This window comes from Netta rufina (assembly GCF_964035555.1).
Source record: "Netta rufina genome assembly, chromosome: 4".
NCBI lineage: Eukaryota > Metazoa > Chordata > Aves > Anseriformes > Anatidae > Netta > Netta rufina.
The window spans coordinates 53761926-53777729 of record NC_140127.1 but is presented as its reverse complement, the minus strand read 5'-3'; the positions used below and the strand labels follow the sequence as shown (position 1 = coordinate 53777729).

General features: G+C 38.7%; 1 protein-coding gene across 6 annotated transcripts in view; it reads left to right on the top strand.

Annotated features, from left to right (window-relative positions):
• TBC1D1 (TBC1 domain family member 1) overlaps positions 1-13434 on the top strand; it is a 109326-nt gene extending 95892 nt beyond the window's left edge. For all 6 annotated transcript variants that reach the window (XM_084286088.1, XM_084286091.1, XM_084286089.1 and 3 more), the window contains 5 exons: positions 1751-1995; positions 2468-2627; positions 7090-7259; positions 9570-9740; positions 11848-13434. In XM_084286088.1, coding sequence (XP_084142214.1) covers positions 1751-1995; positions 2468-2627; positions 7090-7259; positions 9570-9740; positions 11848-12048 — 947 coding nt within the window. In that variant the 3' untranslated portion in view covers positions 12049-13434. The remainder of the gene's footprint in view (positions 1-1750; positions 1996-2467; positions 2628-7089; positions 7260-9569; positions 9741-11847) is intronic.
• The last annotated feature ends 2370 nt before the right edge of the window (positions 13435-15804 follow it).

Here is a 15804-nt window from a genome sequence, read left to right as displayed (position 1 = left end):
GGGTGGTGTTTAACAAGTGGGCAACTGAAAAACAAGCTCCACTTACTACTAGAATAAAAGAAGTATTCAAATTTCCTCTCAGTTCAGGTATGTAGCAGGGGAAATGTGATAGGGCGAGGCTTTTTTTTTTTCTCTTTTTCTGGAGATGAAAATACTGTCCTTGTAAACATCTTCTGAAATATCTGTAGAAGTGAGGCTGTTAATGTGTCTGCTCACAGAACCAGGATATGACTGAATGGCTGAGGTTGGAAGAGACCTCTGGAGAGCATCTGCTCCAGCCCCCTGCTGAATTCCTGTCAGCCCATTTCTCTGCCTTTCAGGCCCCTCTGAATGGCAACACAGCCCTCTGGTGTATCAGCCACTATTCCCAATTTTGTGACATCTGCAGACCTGTTGAGGGTGCACTCTGTCCCATCATCTAGGTCTTTAATGAGCCTCCTTAATCAGGAATCATCTAGAATAAAGGCAACAAGCATCCTGACGAAGATCAAGGGCAGCTGGCAGAGTTCATAAGAAGCTGCTAGAGCTGCCCTTGCTTTAGCCTTAGCCTTACCTGCCAGCAGCAGGCACCCTCTGCTTCTTAGAAATGCAGTCCCAGGGAAAAAGTGCCCAGAAGCTCAAGAATTCAGAGGAACAGGGCCCAGAAGCTACTGCACAAACTGCTGTTTTCCTGATTACATATCATGGCTCAAACTAATCATTTAAGTTACTTATTTGGATTGGTTTGTTATAAGGACATGTGGGTTCCAGTTCTGTATGAAAGTTTACACAGGTAAATCAGTCTGGGATGGAAATTACCATCGTGTTCCAGAACTGAAAGGCTGGGAATGGTTCAGTTTTACTGCTACAGCTCTGGAACTAATACTGTTTACCAGAGGCTGGAATCTAAAGAAATGTGGCAAATAAATCCAAAGCCCATCACTACTGGGAAAAAGTCATGCTCCTACAACTCACTCCTGCTCTCCAAGCACCTGTCACTTGTGGTGGTGCTCATGGGGCACCTCAGTACAGTGGAGTGATGGGGCAGAAGAACTAAGCCCCCAAAAATGGGATTCTACTGCCAGGTTAGTGAACTGGATCAGCTCATGTAAGAGTCTGAGCTTCGTGGTGCAGGAAAGAAGGAAGGACCCATAAGACTGGGAGGGACCAAGATGGGGTGGGAGGTGATGAGATGCACTTACTGGAAGGAAAAACAAGAAGAAAAGAAGAGAATGAACCCTGACCCAGAGAACTTGGGTGTTGTAAATCTATGTTTGGATCCTAATAGTTATCTAAAATCTAACACTGTTTAATTTGACAGAAGAGGACTGGGTGAGTCACTGAGCCTCTGAATTGAGTCTCACTATTTTAAGCAACCACCTCCTTGCTATAAGCCCTTGAACAAACTGATCAAGTTCCAGTCACAAGGACCAGATACTTAGCTGTTCCACACAGCAGTCTGTCCCCATCCCAGAGCCTGTCTTCTCTGGCAATTTCCAAATTCATTTTGCAGCTACTGTAGCAAAACTACTTAGAGAAACCCTTAGCTGTAGAGTATGAATCAATAGTTTTATATTGTCAACTTTCTTACAGACTTCCTGAAGGTTGACTCAGAATCTGTCTTCCAAAAGAATCTACCTTTTGAAAGACTGTTCAATTTGATAACGTGACAAGTTTTGTGTCATTGTTCTGTTGTTTTGTTTGTTCATGGGTTTTCTGGTGTTTTTGGCTATTCTTTAGTGTAAATCACTAACCTCTGCTATTTTCACAGGACGCACATTTCCAACACATCCGTACTTCTCAGCACAGCTGGGAGCTGGGCAGCTGTCCCTCTACAATATTTTGAAGGCCTATTCTCTTCTGGACCAGGAAGTAGGATACTGCCAGGGCCTTAGTTTTGTAGCAGGAGTTTTACTACTTCATATGAGCGAAGAAGATGCTTTTAAAATGCTAAAGTTCCTCATGTTTGATGTGGGGCTGAGAAAACAATATCGTCCTGACATGACAATCTTACAGGTATGATTTGTTTTTCTAATACAAGAATGTTAATGTTACATTATAATAAAACAATATAGGTAGCATTGTCAACATCTAGAGTTGAACTTAATTTCACTTCTCTAGAATGCAGATGATGATCTGGAAGAATATATCAACTTAAATGCACGAGTTTCAAATAAAAAAGGGGTACCAGGGAAATTATGAAAACCACAACAGCAAGAAGCTATATATTGTATGAGGTTCAGATGACCATGCATATAAGCCTATTGTAGACTCATGGGTGACACATCCTGGGTCTTCTAAGTGGTTTCTGAGTCTTTCTGTTCTTCACAAAAGCCAGTCCAAACACCAGTTGACAAGTGTCTTTCACAGTTTTTAGTAAGAGTGTGCAGCATGGCCTTTGCTACTGTGACTGTTAAAACATATTTATCTTTATTCTTTCTTTCTTTTTTTTTTTTTTTTTTTAAATCTTTATTCTTTATCCATGTAGATCCAGATGTATCAACTGTCCCGACTCCTTCATGACTACCATCGAGATCTCTATAACCACCTTGAGGAACATGAGATTGGCCCCAGCCTCTACGCAGCTCCCTGGTTTCTCACCATGTTTGCCTCCCAGTTTCCCCTTGGATTTGTAGCCAGGGTGTTTGGTAATTCTTTATAAAAGTTCTATATGTTCTTTTTGAAACCTTGTACTTGGAATCTTGTTACTAGGAATGCCATATCACCCAACCTGTTTCAGACATTCAGAATTAGTATTTGCTTTCTATTGATGAACAGAACAACAAAACTGACTTCATGCTACAGAGCATATAGAGTTTGCAATAAAATGAAAAGAGAGAAGAATGTATGACTGTTCCAAATTGCCCCATCTTTTCATCTGTTACCATTTCCCACCCTGTAATCACTTGTAGAGAGTGTGTAAGATTTGATGCCATGAAAGCATAGTGGTATGACAAAGGCACTTAAACACCTAGAATTACTTAGTTTCAGGCTGAAGAGAGACATAATCAAGGCATCATCTCAGGAAATATATCCACTTACTCCATTATCATCACCTCCAACACTGTCAGTGGAAAATGATTTGGAAGGTTATGTTCTTAGAATATGCACGGAGGTGGGTGGCCCTTACAGTTTAATCACAGATTTACTCTCCGGAAGCACAGAGCTTTTAAACTACTGTTGGTTATCCTTACACTTCTAGCCTGAAAGATAATCTTCTTACTTTCCAAAAACTGGAAAATGTTTTGAAGCATATGGTGTTTAGGCTCTAAAGTCAATTCTGTTACCTATTTTTGGAATCTACAGAGTAGTGTTCTATTTTTTAATTGAAATTCACATTAAGAATTTACCTTGATGCCATTTTATGGATGCATTCCATAGATTGTTTGGTATTTGAAAGGATGCTTTATTTCCTTCTCAGTTACTTGGTTTTTGATTTCATTATGTTGTACTGGATCTTCCATGATGAGCAGGATAGAATGGAGCTCTCCTCTTGCTTTCTGTCTCCTAATAGGAACACAGTTGCATTTTCCTTAGTCAGTCTCACTTAGGAGATGTAATTAATCAATGATTAATATTAACAATTTCCTGTCATTTAAAGTTACAGTCTCACCTACCACAGTAACAAATAATAAATGTAGATTCCAAGATAAGCCAACAAAGATTTAGTCCTGTTTCTGGTTAACATCATGCTACACATAGTGTTAGAAGAAATCACAGTGATAAGGATGGTGTATGCTAAGTAGAACTACACGTCCTGTAATTAGGATCTTAACTCCAGGGAAAACAGTATTTTTATTTATTTTATTTATTTATTTTGTGGAACAGTTAGGTTAACTTCCACTGACAAATATCTAGCTGGCAACGATAGTATTTAGAAACTAAATGAGGTGTTGTATGCAAGTGTCATATACTGGGATTATCATCAGTTCATCTTTCGGTTGTTCTTAATCTATCACAGTATTGCACACAATAATAACAGTCTTTGAATTGAGCTATTAACTGCACTGAGAGTATAAAAGGGCCTTCTGTATCCAGTATATTTGGGTTTCTGCCTTAATATGCAGATTAGTATTTTATCTGTCATTGGAGGATTGCAGAGCTTTAAAAAGCAAAGATTTTTACATTAAAATAGAAGGCAAAGATATATGATCTGCATATAGCAGATTTTAGGTCAAGAAAGAAAAGCATGTGTGACTGAAACTGTCACCTGAAATCTTTGTTTCCTTGAAAGAAAGTGCAGCATAACCAACACTTGCAAGTTTTTAATGTCTCAAAGTATTTAGAAGTTTCTTAAAACAATGGTTACTGGAATTATGTAAATAGTGAGCCCTGGGGATTCTTGTACATTGGAAAATAAAATCTTGTCTTCATCCATGCTGAAGACTGAAGCAAATGTAAATCTGAAAGAGGCTGAGTCTGTTGCTTTATTGGTGGCTGCTGTTAGCATTATTACAAATCAGGATCGAACCACGTCTGACCCCAGTGTTCACACACTTTTGCAGAATGTGTGTATGCTTTCAATGCTCATTTCTTGGAATTCTTGAGATGAATGTTGCCTTTAAAGTCTAAGTAACTCATCTGTAGGCTATTGAGACTGAGTGCACTGCCATTTTCTAACGTGCTGTCTATGAACCCTTGATATGTGAAGCCCTGCTGCTATTTAATGCACTGGTTACAGAACACTTCCCACAGATTTACATAGAGCATGTATTTTTTGAGTATTTTACAAATACTATCTAGAAACAGTAGGCTAGAAAGAGGATAACCTAAAGACCGTTTTATGAGTCAAATAGAAAAACTGTATTTTACTTTTTAATTATCTGGCCAACTTTCAGCACTTCTGAGTAGAATCTAATGAAAGTACAGCATAACAAAGATGTATTCTTTAATACCCCTATTTACTTATCAGTGGAGGAGACTTGATGGAAAAATTTTTATTTTGTTTCAAGATTATAGATAAAACTTGAGTTTGAAATCCTCTGGGCAGCCAGTCACGCTGCCATGAATTTGGGTACCTTCACTGTGCTGTCACTGGCTGGCAGCCCACCTAACAGGAAGCGTGGGGAGTGGATAACAAATGGCTCTTTGTTAAGTACTTGCTATTTTAAATGAGAGAAGGATTTCAGCCGTGTATTACCAGCTCAGCTCATACAGGCGTTCGTTAACAACTTACAGGTCACCTTGAGTTAAACTACAAGTCTTTGTGGGCAAGTGCTGAATCATAGATGTATGTTATTCTCAGCTCTGTTTTATAATCGCTTAGTGTTTCCCAGCTGTTCTTTAGCATCCCATGTCATAATATATAGCTTTCCCTATAAGGCATTTTCCTATAATGTACTATTTCAGTTTGCAATTGGGGCAGATGCCTACTCTGTTATCCCTTTCCAATCATTGCTGCCTTTGGACTTCATGTTGAATCAGAGTTGAACAACTTTACACCACTTTTAGGATGAATGGCAGCCAAGATTTATGGTTGGTTAGTACTTGTGCTTTTCTTTCTCGAAGAGGGAGAAAGAGTAGTGGAATGAGTTGCAACTTCAACATAAAATGTAGAAGAGCGCAAGAGGGGGATTTCATTCTGATACAAATTTGGAAAGAAAAAAAAAACAACTTTTTTTTTTTTTTTTTTTTTTTTACTAAGAAAGGCAGTTATCCAGCGTTTTCATATGCTCTTTACTACATCAGAGATATCTGTGGTTTTGCTAGTAATCACTTCCCTTATTGTGTGTTTTTTTCTTCCTTTTTTTGATCATGAAGACATACTATTTATTTGGTGTCATTGTGCTACTTCGTAAGTGATTGTGGCTTCATTCATAGCTTCAAATGCAAGGAAGGGGAAAAGTAAAGCCCTTTTAAAAATAAAAATATACTTAGAAAATACGGAATAAAACTACATTATCTTTTCTTCTTTACAAGTGATACATCAAAGCAGTGGGCTAGAAGGAGGTTAACCTACAGACTGTTTTATGAGTCAAATAGAAAACCTGCATTTTACTTTTTAATTATATGCCCAACTTTCAGCACTTGTCCTAATGAAAGCCCAGTGTAACAAAGGCTTGTCCACCAATACCATTTCGTATGTTAGATGCTTTTGCCTGTAGTGAATCTTTCAGTAAAACCAGTAGAGGATTCTGAGTTCTAGTAGCAGGAAAGTCAAATGCAAGGCAACGCTGTTTATATTGATGGGCTGGGGAGGACAAATGGGTTTGGTTCTTGTCTGATGCTTTGATTGCAGTCCTCCAAATCTTGCCTCTATAAAGACAGAGGAAATTTGTAAAGGAAAAGAAAAGAAAGGGAGTTGAAGTAAAAAGACATTATATACTGTGGCTTCAGTGTGCTTGAATGTATGCCAGGGTGCTGTCACTGCAGGGCCACCTGTAATATTAGCACTTAAGCTGTATTACTAAGATTTCAAGGTACTTATTCGTATAGCTATTAGAATATTAATGTAAGTGGTTGAGACACCTACTAAAATAAGCACATGCCCATTAAACTTGATACTGCTGAAAAATGCGCATTTAGTCTTGTGTGCTCAGAGTTGGCTCACTGAGAACTTGCAGCATTGTCCTCCAGAGCAGAAAAGTACAGAACTTCAGATCTTCAGTTACTTCTTCAGGTGTAGATTTTGCCCTTTGTTATGAAGATTTTAAATGTCATCAGGAGTAGAATTCTGTTCAAGTTCAGAACTGAAGACTTAGCAGTAAATTCCACAATTGCTGGTTTATTTCCTCATTCCCATGAATATTTCAAAAGAAAAAAGCCCACAAAGCTAGTACGTGCACAAAAAGCAGCAATGCTGCCAAATTTGACTACCTGGCTTATTACATGTGTTTAGCTTAAATTTGAATTGGATTTATTGGTTGAAAACTCACTGAACAAATTAAATAATTGATTGTTAGTCAAGTGTGCTGTTCACAGTAATAATGCTGATCCTGTAAGATATCTAAAGCTGTAGCCTCAGTAACAAAAGGACGTGTCTGGCAGAAAATATCTAGCCTCCAGATTGCCCTTAGGAGAAGTTGTTATCCTTGGACAGTTTATTGTTTTAATATTCGTGTCAAAAAATGTGCTTGCTTGATGTACTCTGTTTTTTGTTTGTTTTCACAGATATGCTCTTCCTTCAAGGATCAGAGGCTATATTTAAAGTAGCCTTAAGCCTTTTGGGAAGCCATAAGCCCTTGATTCTGCAGCATGAGAACCTAGAAACTATTGTTGATTTTATTAAAAACACTCTCCCCAACTTGGGTTTGGTACAGATGGAAAAGACCATTAGTCAGGTATGAAATTATCTGAACGTATGAGTAGAATGCAAAAGAAATAAGGCTTTTTTTTAAACAAGGTTTTGGCAGAAAAACCCCAACGATGTGTTACTTCCAGCTGAGAAGAATTTTGTTATTGTAGTTTTGAAGATGTTGAAATCTTTTGGAAGCATATGACTGGTGTAGCACCTCTGTATTCTTACATGTACAAGTTGGTTATGATCACTTTATGAACCCTTAATGAAAATGTTTACTTTTTCAGAGGTGTGCATAATGGCTGTTACTGGCAGCAATATTACAACCCATGTGCGGTGCACTCCACAAAAAAGCAGCAAGGTGTGCTAAAAGCCTGCTGAGTTTTCACATCTCCAAATAATCTGGCTCTCCAAGTTAATTTCTGGAGCAAAAGCTGAATTACAGGAGCCTCACAAATGCTGACTTCGCATTAGCAAAAGTAGAGACCTCCCTTTGTTGACTTTGTCTATAATGGCTGAAAAGAGCAGCAGGTCGACATGCCCTGCAGTCCGTACACAGCTCCTGGGCTAATCCCCATCCTCCTCACCCCTTCTGCAGCGTGGCTGTGGGATTACATGCCTTAGTTTGCCTTCAGTTGGTTAGCTTTCAAGTCCAACTTTTGATTTGCCTCATGTTTCATCCTTTTCAAATATGATACTCTGGGTATGACGGCAGGGATTTCCCTCCCTTCTCAAGAGCAGAAAGGCTAGAAGTGGCAGAGGTGGTGAGAGGAGCTAACAGTCTGCCCTGCTGAATTGTACCGTTTTTTCCAGAGATGCTCAGAGCATGCAGAAAGAGAGTTCCATATGTATAGCCGAACCCAGATGAAATGTGTTTCAGCCTTCAGTGTTTAGATTTGTATTTCTTCTGTACAACCACTTGAGATTATCTTTACAGCATATGTAACAGGTGTCATGACCATTTCATAAACCTAATGTTTTCTTTAACTATATCTAACAGTTTGTCTGCAGCGCAGATGAACAAAATAGGAAATAATTCTTGATATTTCGTCAGATATTTAAGATAGCACTTGATTTTTTTGACTCATTTCCAAGAGTTATAAACAACAAGAGGTTTAAATATAAAAAGAATAATATAATCATAGAATCATTCAGGTTGGAAAAGACCTCTAAGATCATCTAATCCAACTTCTAGCCTAGTACTAAAGTCTACCACTAAACCACGTTACTAAGTTGTAAATCTACACATTTCTTGAAGACCTCCAGGGATGGTGACTCAACCACTTCCCTTGGCAGCATATTCTAGTGACGTAGAACCCTTTCAGTAAAGAAATTTCTCCTAACATCCAACCTCAGCCTCCCCTGGTGCAGCCTGAGGCCATTTCCCCTCATCTTATCAGTTGGTGCGTGGGAGAAGAGCCCAATCCCCACCTCGCTAATGCTAACCCATGCACTTCTAATTATGGGCTGTTTCCCAGGTGCATTTTAAAATCAACTTGAGTTTGGTTTCTGATATATTCTGTTATTGGCCACTTGTCCATTCCATTTAGCTGCTTTTTCCCTGCTTTCAAGGGAGATAACTGTCTTGGGGACCTTAGAATCATGTTTCCTGAATAATTTGAAAGCAGGTGTTTGCCAAAACCTAGAGAAAGGAAAATACAATAGCAGGGCTTTTTTCCCTTGGGTGTCTCTCAATTTATTTATCTGCTCTTAAAATCCAAGATTTTCTTAATACTCTTGTATAAGATTGAGCACTCATTTCAGTGATTTGTAGTTAATAATTATAGAAATATGTTTTTACATTACATAACATTTAAGGTGTATTTGTGTGAGGATAGATTATTTCATTTTCTTTCAGCCTCTCAGAGTATAGTAGAATCATAAATAAACCTAGTAATGTTTACTGTTCTTCATTTGAAGCTTTCATTTTGCTGTGCTGCTGCAAAAGTCTTACACTTTTATGGCACAGCGGCTTGGACTGCACTTTTCTAACGTGACATCTAATTCTGAATATGTCCAGGAGATTTTATGCCAAAATGAGATGCATTAAATTTGAAATCTAGAAAAGGGAATGCCCTACAAATTCTACATTTCTTGAAAGCATGAGTGATTTTGCTGAAGGCAGACAGTAAATTAGTAGTAAAGTTTTAAATAGAATCCAGATCCAATGCCATTGTATTGAACTCTACTTCCTCAATCTTGCCATCTCCAGAGTAGGAAATGTAAATGACAAAAATTGTCTTTTTTGTATACAGCAATTACGTATCTAAGTCTAGATCCATGGGATTTAAGGCATTGAATGAGATATAGTTTTTATCTTCACAACACCTAATAACTTTTCTATATACAACAGGTGTTTGAAATGGATATTGCCAAGCAGTTGCAAGCTTATGAAGTCGAATACCATGTGCTTCAGGATGAGCTTATAGATTCATCTTTAAATGACAATCAGAGACTGGATAAATTAGAAAAGGCAAACAGTAGCTTGCGCAAACAGAACTTTGATCTCCTGGAAGAACTGCAGGTACGATTTATATTTCATATTTAACATTCTAATTTATCGACCTTTTCAGAAGACACCGTCTCATACTAAGGCACAGAAGAGGCTGGTGGTTGGTCTAGTGACCTAAAAGCTTGGCCGCTTATTGTTTTATTTAGTTTAACATTTAAAGTTTAAAGAAATTCTCAGAGTAGGTTGTGGATAGAGCATGTGCTTGCAATTAGTGAAAAGCTGATTCACTGTACACTCTCTTTTCTTGTAATTAAAATCATAGTTATAAAAGACTAAAAATACGTAAGGTGCTTTCACAACTTTATTTTTACATTTTTCAGTCACTACGTTATTACAGTGGGGGATACTAATCTACTATGAAGGGGAAAGCTAATGCTAGTGTCACAAATTAGGGCTGCATCATCTATGGGATTTATTGTCTGTAAAGTGGTCTGTCTTGCAAGATTTGGGGTGTTGTTGTTTTATTTATATATATTTTTTAAACTGTTATCTAGATGGCTTAGATAATATATGAAATAATAATGTTTAATATATGTTCTGTGCCTGTTCAGTCTGCAGCTTTTTTGAGAGGCAGTACACCTGGTCTCTGTAGGGGTTATTCTTTGCTTAAGTGTTCAAGAAGTCAGCTTTCTGGCTGCTTTACAACAGGACATTTGTTGTAAAACTTCCAACCACACAATTAATTTGATGAATAAAGGGAGTTCAAGGGTAAGAAGCAGACAATGTGCTCTGTTTGCAGCTTTCAGCCTCTAGATTATTGTCAAAGACATAGACTTCGTAAGGCAGTAGGTGAAGGAAGGAGTTCAGGTTTCTCAGCCATTGGTCCTATGTCACAACTAAAGCCAGCCAGCAGTGCAGACCCAGGTTGCTTTTCCTAACAAAAGTCTGCTTAATATGTAAATTCTGACTGTGTGAGGTCTGAACGTGAGCCTGTTCCAGGTGCTAGGATGAATCTTAGAGATCTCAGAACAAGAGAAACTCCTCTGCAAGACATTTTCATAAAGCTTCAGGCACATCGGCAAGGAAATGGTTGAATGCGGCACAGGGAAGAGGGATTTCTGGGATGAGATTCAAGATGAGATGTCCTATATAGATACCTGCATCAGGACATCTTCCACCCTCTTGCCCTTAAAGACTCTGCAGCCCTAAGCATTTTGTTTTAAAAGCTCATCTTCACTTGAGTGCAACTCAGCACCTAGCATCATGGTGGGGAACTATCTGTAGTGTTGCAGCAGTCCCTTTTTCTTTTAGGTGGGTCTCACTAGCCTTCCTTTCCTATGGTGAAAGGTGACCCATTGCTGACATGAGGAAAATACATTACCAAAACATGTGGGTCATGGTTTGTCCATATTTTGTCCCTAAAGTGTGAACTTGATAAACCACCATAATTACAAGAACAGTGAGCTCATCAGAAACAAGAAATACTGCCCTGAAAGTTGAGACCACCCAAATGGTCTTTTCGAATGTTATCCATGATGAAACTTCCAAACAGATCTCTGCTTTTGACAAAGCACCTCAGCTTCAGGTCTCATGTGATGAATTTGAATGATCTCATGCTTTGTTTCACCATGAATTAGCACAGCAATATGTGCAGCCTCTTGAAGGAGAATGAGGAATACACAAAAACTGGAATTTTTCAAGATTTGTTGTCTGTCTGTATGTTACACTAAATCCTCATCTTGCTTGCCTCCAAGTCCAACATTTGTTGGACTCAATGTGGAGAAGAAATGAGGTGTAACTAACGGGCTAAGTTGTTCTTGCTTTGCAAACAGTGTAGAATTCAACAAATGTGGTTGGACAAAAATGTCTTCCAGCTGGCCCATGCAGAGACTTATCTTAACCTGCCATTCTTTGGTATGTAATTTGCAGACTTAATAACTTTCTCATTTGATCTACCTTGCATTATATTGTAAGGTTAACTGTGAATGTGTCAAAGCAGTCGAGTTGAGAGAGAGAGGTTTCTTGTTACAAGGAACACTATAGTAATTGTCTGAAGTGCACAGGTCTAATAGCGTTCAGACTTGCGTTTTACTTTTGCAATTTTCCATCATTTTGGAATGTATTTTATCAGTTATTAATTTCTTTTTTTTTTTCCCTCTCTTCCCTCTTACTTTGAAAGGTGGCTAATGGAAAGATCCAAAACCTTGAAGCCACGGTAGAGCTTTTGTTGACTAATGAAAGCAAACTGAAGGAGTCAATTCTCACTCTTGAGCAGGAGCGAACAGCTTTGCAGAAGGCAGTGGAAGAGATGCGGAAAAAGATTGGTGACACGGATGAGAAACCTCTGCTCACTAGGCAAGAGCACCTGGACGCTGACTGAGATCTGTTGTTGTAACAGAGCAGAGAAGCTGAGCAAAAAAGAAGGGAAGAACTGGTTCTTTTTGTCATGATTCCTGGGGATTTGACACTGTTACCTTCATTGTACAAGCCGTCCTGTAGCAAAAAGCAAGATACAGGTGCGGTGGCTGCCCAGATCAGAGAAACTGGTTCCTCCGGGAGATGGCTCTTTCTTCTTAGTATGTAGAAATGCTATGAACAGTAAGATGCCACATCATAATAAGCAAGAGAAAATTAATAGTGTGTGCGTTCATACACAATATGCTGTAAAGATGTCATGGATTCTTCCATAAGTGCTTCTAAACCTAAGTGCTTTGTTTGTTACATATTTTGTGTGTAGATCAACACCATGCTAAATAGCACATCCTGTAGAAGCTCCTCTGAAGAAATATGGCAGTGTAAAACCTTTGAATGGATGGCTGCCTCACTGCAGCTATGCAGTGGTAAAATTTGGAGAGTTTTGTGATTGGACTTGAGGTAATTTTGTCAGTGTGCTTCCCCTGCAGCTTGACTTGGTTCTGTTAATTATGTTGTTTATGCCTCAGATAACTGTTTCCTGATGCTTGAAGGTGTCAGTCTATTGGACTCCAGAGAGCTGGACTTTGTCATATGTAACTACGCGTAATTAGGGGTTGCCATCTGTTTTCATAAGTATGTTGTTTTAATATATTTTTGGTTAACATCCATTAGTTTAGTGTATTGTTAGTTGGCATTATCTGCTAAACGTACATAATGTATATAGTAATTGCGTTATGCTTAACAAAATACACTGACATTGGTTTGGTGAAGCCTGTGACTCCTGCAACATTATCCAAGGTTTTATATTCAGACTCCTCAAGTTTCATTTTATTTATTTCTGATCTGCTGTGTGATGTAAGACATCATTTTGCTGGGAAGCTAATGCCCACAATCTCTTTTTCCTCTTTATTTGGTACTCTATGCCCACCCATCCTCTGGGTAAGGTTGTTCTTTAAGACTTTTTTCTAAGCATTGGAGGCATTTGGAGAGTTTCATGTTGTGCCAGAGATTCTTAAACTGCTTTACAAAGGGTATGGCAGTTTGAATTAGGACACCATTCTTCTGCCTCTCTTGAGTATGATTACACATGTAAAAAAAACATCAGTTTCCTTAATATGGTGAGAGTAGTTTTCAGGCCAGTTGAAGCACCACTGCTACAAGTGCAATAATGTCTGTGGATATCCAGTTGTTTGGGTTTGCTTCAGAATTAAATAGTCCTGTTTAGTTTTGTTTTATCCCCAAGCACAGAGTTAATAGGCATCATTGTGTTGTCTTGGTGGAGATTTACCCAGGAGATGTGACTTTTTTTTTTCCTTCTTAAATTGTTATTTTTATTTTTAAAACTTCAAAGCACAGAGTTTTGTTTTCTGACTGGCAGTGCAGAAAAGGTTTTATTTTGCTTTTTCCCTTTCTTCATGGAAGTTCTTCTGATGCATTGTGGTTGTAGTTTAACATTCATCTACTGTGCAAAACGAATACCTCTATGTAGTTCAAAAAGAAAAAAAGAATTTACTGTTCAATTTCTAAATCTTTGTTTGACTCTGTCATGTCTTAAATATGGCTAGTTCTTGCAAATCCACTCTGTTTTCACTTAGTATTAAAATTCCAGATTAATTATTATTAATCCATTTACCTCAAAAGCTTGCTTTTATTTGGAAATCCATATTGAAGCTCATGCTTCATATTTAAAACCTTGTTAGAATGGACCTCATACTGTTAGAGCACTCCATAACGTTGCATTTTTACACCATCGTGCCATAATTCATACACTGACTTTTTAACAAGAGCAATAAAAATAATAATCTATGCCTACATCAACGCTTGTAATTTATTTTTACATTTAAAAATAAAAAAGTAGTTTGTGGGGTGGCAGTTCAGAACTGTGTGAGACTGTCCCTGAAACTGCAGTGACAATTAATGAGACCTCATAAACATGCTCAGGATCCAGTTGTGATCTTGGGACCTGCACCTGCAAACGTTGACTAAGCTGAAGCACATCCTGCATGACTCCAGGGATGCATTCCTTTTTTTGGTGTTTTGCTTCTCTCAGGATTGAAGGGGAGGATTACTTCCAGTACTTCATCACGAATCTGCATAATTGCACAAGTGTACGGTGTAGATCAGAACTACAGTAACTGTTCTCTGAATGCACAAACATGGTAAGCAGATAATAAAGAAATGTTTGCTTTTTTAACCATCTAACTGTTTCAAATTCAGCAGGGAGCCGAATTTTCTGTAGGTACGCAGGAATTTTCTGTTTGTACATATGCAAATTAATACAAATTTGTTAATCATGCAAATGGCTGGCAAGCATGGGGTCATACTATCCACAAGTCCAGGATCTGAACATGAATGAGGTAGCTGAATTAAGACTTTCTGCCACTTACACTGAAACAGATATATGTAGTATATTGCTTCATTAATCTTCAGATGTCTTTCCCCATCTTATTATGCTCATTTTTGTCACCAGGCCTCTCCAGGTCAAGGGGCCAAAAGTGGAAGAATATGGAGGGAGGTGATATCGTGCACCCAGTTCCCAATTTTCAAGAAGCTTGGAACTTTTCCCTTCAGAAGTATGAGAAGTAATTAGAGCCCTGAGGCAGTCCCAGGCACTTGCATCTTCCTCTTACTCCATTCCGTATGTGAAGAGCCTTATGGATATGTAAAATTAGATTCCCTGTTGTCTGAGTAATAGTAATCGTCATCATGTAATGTATTCCATGTGAACAGTAATTTCCAATTCCAAACTGAATGTTCTAAAAACAAACAAACCAATACCCTGCAAATCCATACACTGATCCTCAGAAGGCATCCCAACTGAACCGTTCTTGGAAAATCCAAATTGAAATAATCAACATATTCTCTATCTCCCTTCTTCTACAGATAAAAATCTTCAGGACTTTTGCTTAGCTATCGAAGAAAAGAAAAACAGCAGCAGGGTGCTGTGCCAGGGTGCTGGTGCATGACATTGATGCAGTAGTCCAGAAAGAGGTTAGTCTAAAACATGGAAGGAACTAGTGTTGGTATGTGCAATGAGAAAAAGGTAGTGACTGTAAATCTACAGCACCGAACAGCACTCCGTAGCTGAAGGACCTGATGTGGCGCGGTGTGTCACCCTGTTCAGGTTTGATTTTTTCCAGCTAGTGCACGTGGTAGTGTGTGGTAGGTACTTGAGCCTCCCTGTGCTTTCGGGCGCCTGATGTACTGTTGTAATTTTGTCTTGTCTGTTTCCAGAAATCACTGCTTAATATGGAATCTGAGAATGCTGGTGCAGTGCCTATTGAGTGGGAAGGTCAAAAGCACTTCATGAAAGGCACATATTTACAGGCCTTCCCTTGTGCAGAGCCAGAATTGAGTCACCAAGTTGTTCAATGACTTGCACGAAATATTACAGTTTCTTATTTATCACCGGCACTGAAATGAAGATCTAAGTCATGGTCAAGCTGTCTAGCTAGTTGTCCAAAAGATTGTTCCAGAAGGTCTGTAATGTACTCAGCACTCAGCCCTGCCAAAAGCAAAAAATGGGAAGCACAGTCACTGGAGCCTTGTCCTTTCCTGGCAGCTTTACCTCTCTCCCAACAGTAACTCAGTCCTACTAAAGCACACTCCTTACTGGGTCCTCTGCAGGTATCTAATACCTCCAGCTCTCACTCGGTGTGCTGGAGCAGGTGCACTGCTAGCAGTTCTGAGTAGCAAGGATTGGAATGTATCACCGCTAGTC